Source organism: Felis catus, chromosome D4 (genome assembly GCF_018350175.1).
Source record: "Felis catus isolate Fca126 chromosome D4, F.catus_Fca126_mat1.0, whole genome shotgun sequence".
NCBI classification, from domain to species: domain Eukaryota; kingdom Metazoa; phylum Chordata; class Mammalia; order Carnivora; family Felidae; genus Felis; species Felis catus.
In genome coordinates this window covers 43,303,338-43,316,085 of record NC_058380.1, presented here as the reverse complement: position 1 = coordinate 43,316,085, position 12,748 = coordinate 43,303,338, and the positions used below count along the sequence as shown (strand labels likewise).

The 12,748-nt window shown below is 41.4% G+C and overlaps 1 protein-coding gene across 8 annotated transcripts in view; it reads right to left on the bottom strand.

Annotated features, from left to right (window-relative positions):
• Positions 1 to 12,748, bottom strand: part of ADAMTSL1 (ADAMTS like 1) — an 883,534-nt gene that overhangs the window by 372,377 nt on the left and 498,409 nt on the right. Inside the window, exon 1 of one of the 8 annotated variants that reach the window (XM_011288618.3) lies at positions 6,685 to 6,891. The exons of the other annotated variants lie outside the window; for them this stretch is intronic. Within the exon in view, the coding sequence (XP_011286920.1) occupies positions 6,685 to 6,747 (63 nt within the window). The 5' untranslated portion in view covers positions 6,748 to 6,891. Of the gene's footprint in view, positions 1 to 6,684; positions 6,892 to 12,748 lie in introns of those variants that run through there. 8 annotated transcript variants of the gene reach the window in all.

The following is a 12,748-nucleotide window of genomic DNA, read 5'->3' as shown; positions in this document are numbered from 1 at the left end:
GGAAAGTAGAATTAACACTGACTTGTGAGTGCTAGCATGCATGGCATCTAAATTTGAAGCATAGTTCATTTTAAAAAGGTGTTCAGTACAATAAACAACACCTTTCCTCCAATCTCAGTGTTTTAACACAAAAAAAGGTTGGGGGCACCTGGGTGGCTCAGTCGGATGAGCGCCCGACTTCGGCTCAGGTCATGATCTTGCGGTTTGTGAGTTTGGGCCCCACGTCAGGATCGCTGCTATCAGTGCAGAGCCCATTTCAGATCCTCTGTCCCACTCTCTGCCCATCCCCTGCTTGTGCTGTCTCAAAAACAGATAAAACATTAAAAAAAAAAAGGTTTATTTCTTGGTAGTGGGTGAATGGATTTCAGAAAAGGAATTCTGTGAGAGTGGTGGCGTGGGATTCTGCCCCATGAAGTCATTCAGGGACCCAGGCCTTGTGCTTGGTGGCTTTGTCATTCCCTAAGGTCTTGAAGTTCCCTGCTGGAGGCTCTGTGTCCAGGAGGCGGTAAAGAGAGAGTGCTGAGTGTTTGCATGATTACGTGGCAGATGTGAGGGCTAGAAGTGCCATCTATAACTTCTAACTCTGTTCCACTGACTCCCAATCAGTGAGTGATTGTGACCATCCAATCACAGAAAAGGCTGGGAAATACAGTTTATCTTTACGTCCTGCCAGAAAAAGAAGCGAGTTATGGTGAACCCATAGCATCATCTCTGCTAAAATGAGAGTTTATAGCTACCCTCCATTTTCATAAGACTGCGGCAAGTATAAGTATCATTTTCCTCCTGAGAGCAAATTTCATAAAAGGAAAATACTTGAGAACCAAGTGGGTTAAGCAAGATATGAAACATGCAAAATTCATTCTAATTATCAACAGCAAAAGGGATTGTTCTTCAATTGTTATTCATTGTATAGACGTATATGTTTAAGAAAGAGAGAGAAAAACAAAATATTTATCTTCCCTTTAAGATTTATTAGCTTGCTCACTTGGTCTTACTAAAACCAGAATTAGTGAAATGCTTCAAAGGTGAAACGGATGTTCACATTTTCCTGTCCTATTTGTGCCTTACCATCTTTCCAACTTTTTTTTTACCAAGTCATTCTTATCCATCCATTTACTCATTCATTCAACAACATTCACTGAGATCTAATTCCCAGGCATCTGACAGAGGTAGGAGGGCCAAGTCACTCCTGCTGTCACCCACAATGTCACGGAGTGGACAGAAATGTAAGCACAGTATGAGAAGTACAGTGACAAAGATCAATGCAAAGAAGCCCAAGAACTAGAAGAAAGGACATCTTAAAGTACTGTAGAGATTACAGTTACTTACACATGTCTCTGACAAACAATTACTAAAAGCTAATTCTACATTGGTAGAATTTGTGGTATGGGTAGCCAAACAGAAATTATGGTATTTCTTCTGCAGAGAGTTTCAGTAGTTAATGAGATACGATATATATCTATGACTGAAACAGAGACCATTAAAAAATACAGGGAAATATCCAGACTTCTTTATAAACACCAAGCCTCTGGAAATCCACCAATAACAAGCCAGAGGTCACTGGTGGAGCCAGACTACTACCATTGGGACATCTTCTTGACGTGGCCAGAAAACTCCTAACTGCTCTCCATGCTGGGTGCTCTCATTGGCAAAATCCCCAGGAGGAGAAGCCGGAACAGTTAAGCTTTATTCAATGTAGGTTTTAATCTTGACGTTCGGGAATTGGGGAGATTTAGTCATTTACTTTTGAGCTCATGGAAAGAAGGGGTTGATAGCAACAGCTTACCCCAGTTAGCAGGCAGGCTCCCCACACAGCTGTGCTGGCCTATTTCAATTAGGATCCTTTAGGGCTTACATCACCTCTGGTATGCCAGTCCTAAGCCGCTCATGAGCCAGTACTGCCAATCAAGCCAAAATTCAACCACATGGTATAGTTTTTATGATGTAGACAGAAAATGACACGAACTTGTCTTATTCTGGTGAAAACACAAAGTTGGAAGCCAGCTCTCTAGAAGAAGAAAATTAGTAAAAGCAGCAAGCCTGTAAAACTTGATTTAGACACATTTTCCTGTGATTATCTCAACACACTTAACTAGTAGGTTATTCATGATGATTCAAGGAATGCTCTCACTCGAGAAAAGACGAGGGCCCTCATGCTACGAGAGGTCACTTCTGGGTCACTGTACTCAGGAGACCACAAGAAACAGTAGAATATGCAGAATGAGGGAAGAGTAGAATGAAACAAACAATTCTATGTGAGAAACTTCAATGATTAAGGCCTGGAACCTGAAACAGACAAATCAAAAGCAGAGCTGTCACTTGACCAGAGAAACTGGACTCTGTACGTGAAGTTAGGAAACACCAAGAATGTGGAGAATTAGCAAACCAGGTGATAGCCTCTGTAAGTCCTTTCCTCCCTTAAATTAGTTCACAAACAGCTATGATGCCTGTATATAAAAGGCATTCTACCAGGTGCTACAGGAAATGCAGACATTCAGAGGACACTATATTTTTTTCTGGAAGAGTTTAAAATTGTATTTTGATTAAACCATAAGAAGGAGCAGAACCAAATTACCAGACGTGTCTTATCCAAACAATTCCTGTGCAAAACGCAACAACATTAACTAGGTTTTTTTTTAATGAGTAACAGGTACAGTGGTTAACCACACTTTACTGATTAAAATTACACAAACCCTGACCTTAACTTTGTTATTATTTGAGCTTCGTGCAGCATCTGAGTACTAGCCTACCCCATGGTGTGCTAGGGGGTGGCTTTCCACCTTATTCATACACACTGATAAAGCAGAATCAATATGTATTAACACTCACATAAAGGCACAAACAAATATGTTCACTTATCCATTTTCTCTCTTTTTCTCAAGTCTTTAATATCCATGTGGTCTTTCAAGGAAAAGTGGGGGCAGAAAGTGGTCCTGAACAGACCTAAACACTAAAAACAGGAGTCTGAGGAAACAAAATTGTAGCTGACCATGTCTAGACAAGAAACTTCACAAAAACAGTTAGAAAATAGCATACAAATAAATGCCTCATTATGTTCTGTAGATTTAGGTGAAAAGTCCTGAGGCTCGATTTAAAGAGAATGTAGGCATGAGAATAAGAAATAGATGTAGAGGGAACAGTGATAGAAAGGTACTTGTGTATGTGCACACACGCATGCATGCACGCGTGCGTGCACACACACACACATACACACACTCACACACTCACCACTTATTGGAGCAGCCCACAATCTGCTGCAAATAAGGGATTTAACATTCATTCCACAAGCTAATGGTGCTTCTCGCCATCCAAGATAGATCCACTTAGATAATAGTGGAGGACAGTGCCAGAGCGACTGAAGGGAACGGGCTATTGTGTTTGACTAGTTTCCATGTATAAATTAGTGCAGAGAAGAAAAAGAAATTCAACAGAAAAACACATGTACTTTATTATAATTCTGAGTGTTACTCTCACAACTCCCACAATAGCAGGCGAAAGAGCTTAAAACCACTCAAAAGAAACAAAAAGCAAATGCAAATTTGATTAAATGCCTTTCTGACAAGAAGTGATTTGACTTCAAGTTTGGATGGACACATATGTCAATGGCCGGTCATGGTTTTTGCCACATTCCTTTGGAGCTACACAGTTGGGACAAAGGAGGGGGAATGAAAAAGGGGAACAGAGTGGGAAGACTGGGGAAGCTGGGTGATGTGACTAAATATGACCTGAATATCAGGATGAAATCTCTTAATCAGAAGTACTGTCCTATTGTGCCCAGAGTAAAATAGATATCCATGATGTATGAGCTTTGCATAAACATATGATACAGAGACACAGGGACCTCATTTTCCCAGAAAGCGTCCTCCAAGGGTAAAGGATTTTGACAAAACTGAGGGTCAATATTTGATATTCTCACATCCTCAAGAACCAGTACAGGGGATTCAGCTGTCAGTGACAACGAACACTGTTCCCACTAAACAAATGGGATATTTTCGGATCAAGTTAAAGGGATCTTCAAAAATCACCCAAATTAATTCTAAGAGTAGACAGACTCTTATAATGTATAAAATAATTATGGGGAAAACAAGCTACTTTGTTCCATTTCTCCATTCAGACTGAAGGCTGAGCTGAAACTGTCACACTTCTAGTTCTAAGCCAACTGCTGATGAGGCTCATGGGCTCATAGGTCAGTAATGTAATTTTGGTCACAAAGCTGATGGGGGCAGTTAACAAGCAAGTGTAACAAGCAAGTGCCCATAATCCTGTACATAACTTCAATGGTCAAGATGAGACAAAACCCCTAAATATCCAACAACGACTACAGACCAACTTACACCATTGCTTCCATCATTGCTAAACATTTTCCAACCATAGTATGAAGCAAACCAGTGATTTTCTCTCCATTATTTGACTTTCGTATTCAAATATAAGCTTGTTTCCCTATCCGTAAAATAGGTTTAAAAATGCCTATTTGCGGGGCACCCGGGTGGCTCAGTAGGTTGAGCATCCGACTTCGGCTCAGGTCATGATCTCACAGTCCGTGAGTTCGAGCCCCGCGTCGGGCTCTGTGCTGACAGCTCAGAGCCTGTAGCCCATTTCGGATTCTGTGTCTACCTCTCTCTGACCCTCCCCCGTTCATGCTCTGTCTCTGTCTCAAAAATAAATAAACATTAAAAAAAAATTAAAAATGCCTATTTGCAAGCTGATTGTGCAGATTCCTTGTAACACATTTCAAACAACTGGCCTAATATTTGGCACATTCAGGCACACAATACGTGGCAGGTATTAATAATACTGTTATTACTCTGCCCAGGGATATATCTTGTTGTTCACAAGTCAGTTCTTTCTTGTGACTCTCAGAATCCCAATTCATTTAAATACAGACCTGAAACAAACCTGAGTTTGATTTCACTTTATCCTCACAACACAATTATTGTAATTTAAACAAAATATGTTTTATGTTTGAAATCTGATATAAAGAAACACTTCTTTTTTCCACATAAGTCTAATTATATGCTCAAGTACATATATGAATATTCAAAATGTCAAAGGGGGAATAATGCAATTTGCCAAATGGGTAGCTAAGCAGTCTACTCCTGAATAGGACAGTTTTTCCAAAATATAACGAAAACATATTTTCATATGAAGATAGCAAAAAAGTAATGTGGACTGGTAACTGACCTTGTGATTTAATTAAATTAGGGGAATAACACACGCTTGTTGAAAATCACAAAGAAGGAAAGATGAGGCAAACTAATGGTGTGTATATAAGTAACACGTCCCATATGGAAAAAATGAGACACCTTTCATAAATTGCTTGCTCCACTAGTCATAAAGCACACCTAAACATTCTGCTTTTTATATTCCTCACAACAGCTTAAAGTTATAGTCTATTCATGCTTAAAATTCAGTTGGCCTTTAAATGTCTGAAACCTGAAAATACATTTCTATATTTATAGCATTTGCAGTGCAGCAGTATGATTTCTTGGCTACAATGATGCAAATGAGAGGTGGGAATGTATAAAATATTTAAACACTGTCTGATTACTCTATCTGATGAATCTTTTTGGAGTTTTTCAATTTATACCAAATGGCTTGCTTCCTCTGTTCAAAATTATAGCTCAGATGAAATTTGTCAGAGTCTAATCAGAACAAAACACTCCTTCAGCATCAACGAATCAATGCAACCTATATATTCGTTACATTTTTACCTTGTTCCCTTCTTGCCTTATTGAGGAAGCGCTGGCATGCTATAAATGTGACAAGGAGAGCTACAATCACGTTTGTTTGGAATCAGTGTGTGCAAATTTTGGAATCAAACCTTCAGATGAGGTTTATGAAGCTGCCTGCCCAGAACACTCTGGTTTAAAAAAATGTGCATTGCTATTAATATTTTGAGTGTAGATTTTTTTTGGACAGTAAATGTTCATTTTCTGCCCATAAAACCAAGTATGAGTCACAACGGAACATTTACTTCGAGTCAAAAATGCAATGTGTGCTGATGTTCAAGAGCAGAGCATCTTATCACTGTGATTATGGAAAGCAGACACACACAAAAAGTCAGCATTTTCTTCTTCTTTAAAAGCAGATCTGAGATCAAAGACCATAATCCTCAATTCATAAATACTAGCATTAACTTGTATCCATAGAGGACTTACAGTAATTATGAGCTATAATCTGGGCTGGCTGCAAACGGGCTCTCATTCCGTCTTTTACCTGGTTCCCTAGCACATGTGCACAGCCAGAGAAGGATTCGTAAAAGGCAGTGGGGGAAAGCCCCTTACAGCCCATCCTTCAAAAATTCCAGGAACACCACAGTCAGTGAGTTTGATTTCAGGACGTCCCTTATTCAAATTCCAAGCATACACACCGCCATTTATACAGTCCCCAGCTCAGAACGCTAGGCAGTATATCCCAAAGTTTGAGTCTCAATATTATTATGTATCTCTCACTATCCCACAGAGTCTTGCAGACCTTACTTAGCTTGGGAAGTTGGGGGTTAAAGTTCTGAAAGAAGTTTTTCCTTTTCTTAAAATCATGTAAATTATTTTACCTGGTGTTTGAAGATAAAGACACACACACACACACACACACACACACACACACACACACACACACACATTACCCCCAACAGCAACCAGGCTAAGTGGCAATAGCAACGTATTGAAATGAAAAGGCATTTACCAGGAGCAGGAAAGCCAGAAAGAGGAGCGGTGTGCCAGGAGTTGCCCGACGGCAGCATTCCATGCTTGGATCCTTGCCGGAATCCGAATCGGACACTGAATAAGCTGCTAAGTGCTCCTCTGCTTGCTGTCACATCCAGTACTGGTGCTAACACTCCAGCCCTGCCTATCAGCTTCCATCAGCCCTGCTCACATTTCCTGACCGAGGGTGGGTGGGTGGGTGGATGGGTGGGGGGTAAGCTGAATGGAATCTCTCTCCGAGCAGGCAGCCAGCCAATCAGGCTCCTGCTAATCAGACGTGCTGAATAACAAAGCCGGGGGGGGGGGGGGGGGGGGGTGGCGGACAGAGAAAGTGTAACAGTGCGAGCAAAAAAAGGGGAAACAGGATGAAAAAGAAAGGAGAGCAGAGCGCGCGCGGCAGAGGGGAAGAGAAATGCAAAAGGTGCAGAATTGCAAAAGATGAAGCAAAGCCCTCTACTTTTAACTAACCTGGTTGGTTCTTTGTGAGGTACCTTTCTATTTGCCGTTTGCTTGTGCTGGTGCCTGTGGCTTTGGGAAGTACAGTAGCTCCCTGTGACTCTGTATTGTTGCATTCAGGAGAGAAACTTAATCCCTGTCAATATATAACATATGCCATAAAGGGAAAGAGCCATAGACAAAAACTGACTTAACGTGCCTTTTAAACGTGTTCTGCACAACTGCTTTATTCCTCTTCCGTGAAGCTCCTCTTTATTTTCTCCCTTGACTCGGAAAAGAGGCTATATAAGTTTTCGGAAGTTCCTCACCAAACCTAAATAGTGACATGAGTTACTTTTAGGCATTAATGACTTGAGCCGGGGGTGGGGAAAGAAAAAGCAAGTTGCTTCTTTGTAAAGTGACAATTTAAAATGTCTAAGGTTTACTACACTAAAGGCACAATTAGAAATTTAGAGCCCCTGGTTTAAAAAAAAAGCCCGTTAACAAAGACTGGATGAAAGGGGCTGAAATTTGGGGTTGAGGAGCAGCCTGGTTTTGACACAGTGCCAGCTCACAACTATCTACTGTGGCAGGGAGAGGGAAAGAAAGGATGAATTAAATCTTCAGTTAATCCTCAAACCTTTTAACCAGCAGTTTCAGCCTCGTCCTTATCCATGTCCTTTATCAGAGCTGCTATAACACAGCAGAAAAGGCTGAAGTGAGTTTTACCTCCTCTTGCCTTCTACTGTTGCAAGAGGCTTGGATGGGAGACGCTCTGGAGGAAGTGCTAATGAGCAGTGAAATGACTGCAAGGCCAGCAACAGCAAAGAGAAGGTCAGGAAGCTTCTAAGTCTGGTTAATCCACCAGCAATCAAGATTTGACTCTACCAGAGGAGGATTTTATTACAGTTTTAGAAAAGTGTCAAGTGTCAAACAAGGACGTCTTTCTCCTTATCTGCTAAGAAAATCATGGAGTGTTTGAAAGAATGAAACAGCGAACTTGGCCTTCCATTTCCATAGGTGTGTCACCAGGAAGTTTTTCCTTTGTAGATTTCTTGAGAGCCCAGAAATATATATGGTGGAGGGAGAAGACGATGAGAATTAAAGTCCTTTCCTCCCGTTAATAAAAAATACCCACAAGTTATGAAATGCAAAAATATGGAAAACCTGCTCTACGCATAATGGGCGTGTGAGTACAGGCAGGTCCGTCTACATACATACCTGCAGCACTGCTTTTCAGCAAGGTAAAGAAACGCAGCTAGCTTGTTTAACATCAAGTTACTTCATATGGCATGCCAATTAAAGACAGAAGAGGTTTGAAATGCCCATTTCAACCTGTTAGGAGAGTCAGGGCATATAAGGATCCACCTTGTCCCTTTAGAAAAATGGATAGGACAAATCCATAGCAAAGAGGTCCTGTTTTGAAGTATGTTGTTCCCTTTCAGAGAGATCAGTTTTACAAATCTATAAAAAAAAAACCAGCTAATAATGTTCATAAGCTGAAGAGTACCCAGGAGTAGATGTAAAAATGCTTGACCGATGGGCCATCTGGGTGGCTCAGTCGGTTAAGCATCTGACTCTTGATTGCGGCTCAGGTCATGATCTCCTGGGTTGTGAGTCTGAGCCCCGCATCAGGCTCTGCACTGACAGCGTGGAGCCTGCTTGGATTCTGTCTCTCTAACCTTCCTTGCCTCTCTCGCTCTCTTTTTTTCAAAACAAACAAACAAACAAACAAACAAACAAACAAACAAACATTTTAAAACAAGCCTTGACTGGTGTTATCTGAAATCATTATATTAAAGAAATGAACTGATTGAAATAAACTTTCATTCCTAAAGCTATCTCTCTCGGGGCGCCTGGGTGGCTCAGTCGGCTAAGTGTCTGACTTCAGCTCAGGTCACGATCTCGCGGCCAGTGAGTTTGAGCCCCGCGTCGGGCTCTGTGCTGACAGCTCAGAGCCTGAAGCCTGTTTCGGATTTTGTGTCTCCCTCTCTCTCTGACCCACCCCGTTCATGCTCTATCTCTCTCTGTCTCAAAAATAAATAAACATTAAAAAAATTAAAAAAAAAAGCTATCTCTCTCTTACAAGTTGGAGCTTTCTGAGGCAGGGATTTTTATTCTATTAATTAGCTAAAGGGTTCCAACTGGTTCTACAAAATGGAATATTTTATTGAACACCACTTCTTCCTTCCCTCTTCACGTATAACCATCACTTAATAGGCAGATCCAAAGGCATGAACAGGTGGTAGGAAAAGGAAGAGAAGCAACAGTGGTCATGATATGATACAGTTTGCAGAAGAAGAGCTACTAGTGTGCTCTTCTAGATTCCTTCCTACTTTGGAAATAAATATTATCTAGATATTTTGAGTCAGCAATTTCTGCCTTGAAGTTCTGATGGGCACGTTGACACATAACATGATGGTCCCCTTCGCCTCAATAAAGTTGCTGGATGTCACAATATTCTTAAGTCAAATCCTCAATTACCCATTGAATGTCTGGAGGACAAGCACCACAATATCTCACGCTTCTGGTCCCAGTGCTCGTAGCATTTCCTTTCCTGTTGGGGATGCCCAGAGAAACTAGGGAAAGCGATTGTGTTGTCAAACATTACACAGTGCGCGGCAAGCTCCAAGCTTACTGTAATGTTAGAAAAAGGAGAACAAACTCAAGTTGCGTGAGGGTGACTAGAGTAAGTTTTGGGGATGAGGCAATTTTGATAATTACCAGATTTTATGTCATTATCTTTAAAGGCTGCAAACGGTTTTACACTCGCAATCCCATTTTTATGACTACTCTGCGACGTTGGTTAAGTACTCACTCCATTTTATATATGTGGAAAATCAGGCTCAGAGGAATTAAATGACTTGCCCCAGGACCCAGTGGCTAGAACTGGCCTTTGACTAGGATTTTCTGACCCGAAATCACTCTTCTCTCATCTATACATATCTGCATATGTATGTGCACCTATGTATACACACATGTATGTCTATATATGTGTGTGTGTGTCTAGACACTTTCAGATGCTGGCAGTGGTGTCATACTGGCTGGAGGGTAATATTTATAGTGAAGGTAAAGGAGTAGAGGGTAGGCTACCCAGGTTTTCCTATAGATGTATGTTACCTGACAATGGAAATTATCTTATCGAAATCTGCGGTGTCTCTGTCTCCCACCTTTGTCGCTTCTAAAACTGTTTCCAGTACCAAGGAAAAATAACATAAAACCCTAGGTAATCTAGATGCTTACTAATGGCGGCCTGGGGAAGGCCCCTTATGGCATGGGAGCAGGGCGTTGGCCGAGCTCCTTTTCCCTCTTCAGGTATCTACATTAAAGCCGTCTCACCAGTGTCTGAGCAGCAGCAGGGGCCACAGCTGCCATAATACTGGTGGCTGGCTCCCTGTACAATATATTAGGTGAAATGAAAGCAGAAGCAAGAGAGAGAGAGTGTCAGGGCTGTCTGAAGCATCATTCCAAATGGTATGGATTTAACAATACTTAATTTAAAAAACACCAGCTTGGACAGGAGCAAGCTGTTAACATTCAGTGTGCTTTATGGCAGGAAAGAGTGAGCTAAACTCTCCGAATTTCTCTCCCTGGGGAGAATGCATTACAGCGTCCGCGCCAGAGCCACCTGTCTCTTCCTGAGGTTGGGCCTCCTCACTTGGCCCTCCAGTTGCAGTTCGTGGAGTGGAGAGGGCAAAGGGTCTTCTGGAAAGAACTCAGGGGTGGGGGACCTTGGTGAGCTCGGTAGAACCCCATCTCCCCTCTTGCAGGAGGTGGTAACGGCAGCGTCTGAGACTTTCTAGCCTCACAGGCATGTATGAAAGTGGTTTAGTTTCCCTGGCTAATTCTGAAAATTAAAAAGAGGAAAACATAGCGTGGGGATGAAGAAGATGAAGCTACAGGAAGCTGACTGCTACTCTCAGGGGCACAGCTGCAATCTGACCAGGAGTTTGTAGCTCTCCATTTCACCTAACATCCTTTCAACACCAAAGCAACTGGAACGTTTGTTACCGTTTTCAAATCATCTTTCACACATGACCTCATGTGATGTGAGCAGAAACTCTGTAAGGTAGAGAGTGATTATTATCCTCACTTTATAGGTAGCAACACTGGTGCTCTTCTCTGTTAAACACATTCATCCACATTACTTATTATCAGGTAGCAATTCGGGGCTCTATCTGAGGTCTTTCACCTGGCAATCCCTTGAGATGCTAACTCATGAAAATAGTTGCATTTATTGAGGTTCTCCCATGTGCCAGGTACTAACTACTTTATTATTTCATATAATCCTCACAATAACACTATGGGAGAGGTACATTTATTGTTCTCAAATGGATATGACTTATGGTCGATTCGTACTCAATATTGGTCCCAGCTAGTGCCTTCCTGAAATGCAGAAGCCAGAAACCTAGCAACTACATTTCCCGGACTCCCTTGCAGCTAGGGTACCAGAGGTAATTTAGATTTGGCTACTCAGGAGCAGTCCCACAAGATTTAAAAGAAGTGAGGCAGAGACCACACTTTATTCTCTCTGCTTGCCAAAATGGCTAAAGAGTAAGGCAGTTTGTGTGCAACCATGACAACCAGTCATTGCCTTTGTGGGTGATAAGAGGCAATCTTGGGGAATGCGGTTTATCAGCTGGATCAGAGAAGGTGGGAAGACTTTTTACATACAGCCCTTACATTTCCATCCAGCTGGTGTATGGAATAGAGTAGCATGGGAATCTTCAGAAAACTCAAACTAGTCTTTTTTTGTTGGCAATTCCAACTTTTTGTGAGTTAATGAATTCCTTTATAATGTAACACTTCCTGCTTTAATTAGCAAGAGGAAATTCTAGTCTCTGAAACAGAATCCTTGACTGATAATATCCCCTTTACCAGAGGAGAAAACTGAGGCATGGAGAATTCATTAATTTTCCAAGAATACGTACCCACAGAGGGGAAGGGTCAGGATCTCAGGGGGAATCTGTGTTCTTAACCACTAATCTACCCTGCCTCTTTGTAGAGCAGAGGGCTATAGTTCAGAGATGGGAGAGATCATTGCTAGTTTGAGGACTCAGTAAGGGGGACTGAAATGGAAGAAACAGAAATTGAAAAACACCTTGAGATATAAAGAGACTTTTTTGCTTTTGTTGGTATTTTTCTTCTTTTTAAGAAAATTTTATTTAAATTCTAGTTGATTGATGTATAGTGTGATACTGGTTTCAGAAGTAGAATTCAGTGATTCATCACTTACATACAACACCCGGTGCTCAACACAAGTGCCCTCCTTAATACCCATCACCCATTACCCATTTACCCATTCCCCACCCACCTCCCCTCCAGCAACCCTCAGTTTTTTCTTTACAGCTAAGAGTCTCTTATGGTTTGCTTCCCTTTCTTTTTCCCCCTTTCCCTATGTCCATCTGTTTTGCTTTTTAAATCCCACACATGATTGAAATCATACGATACTTGTCTTTTTCTTACTGACTTATTTCGCTTAGCATAATACACTCTAGCTCCATCCACATTGTTGCAAATGGCAAGATGTCATTCTTTTTGATAGATGAGTAATATTCCATTGTGTATATATACCACATCTTTACCTATTCATCAACTGATGGACATTT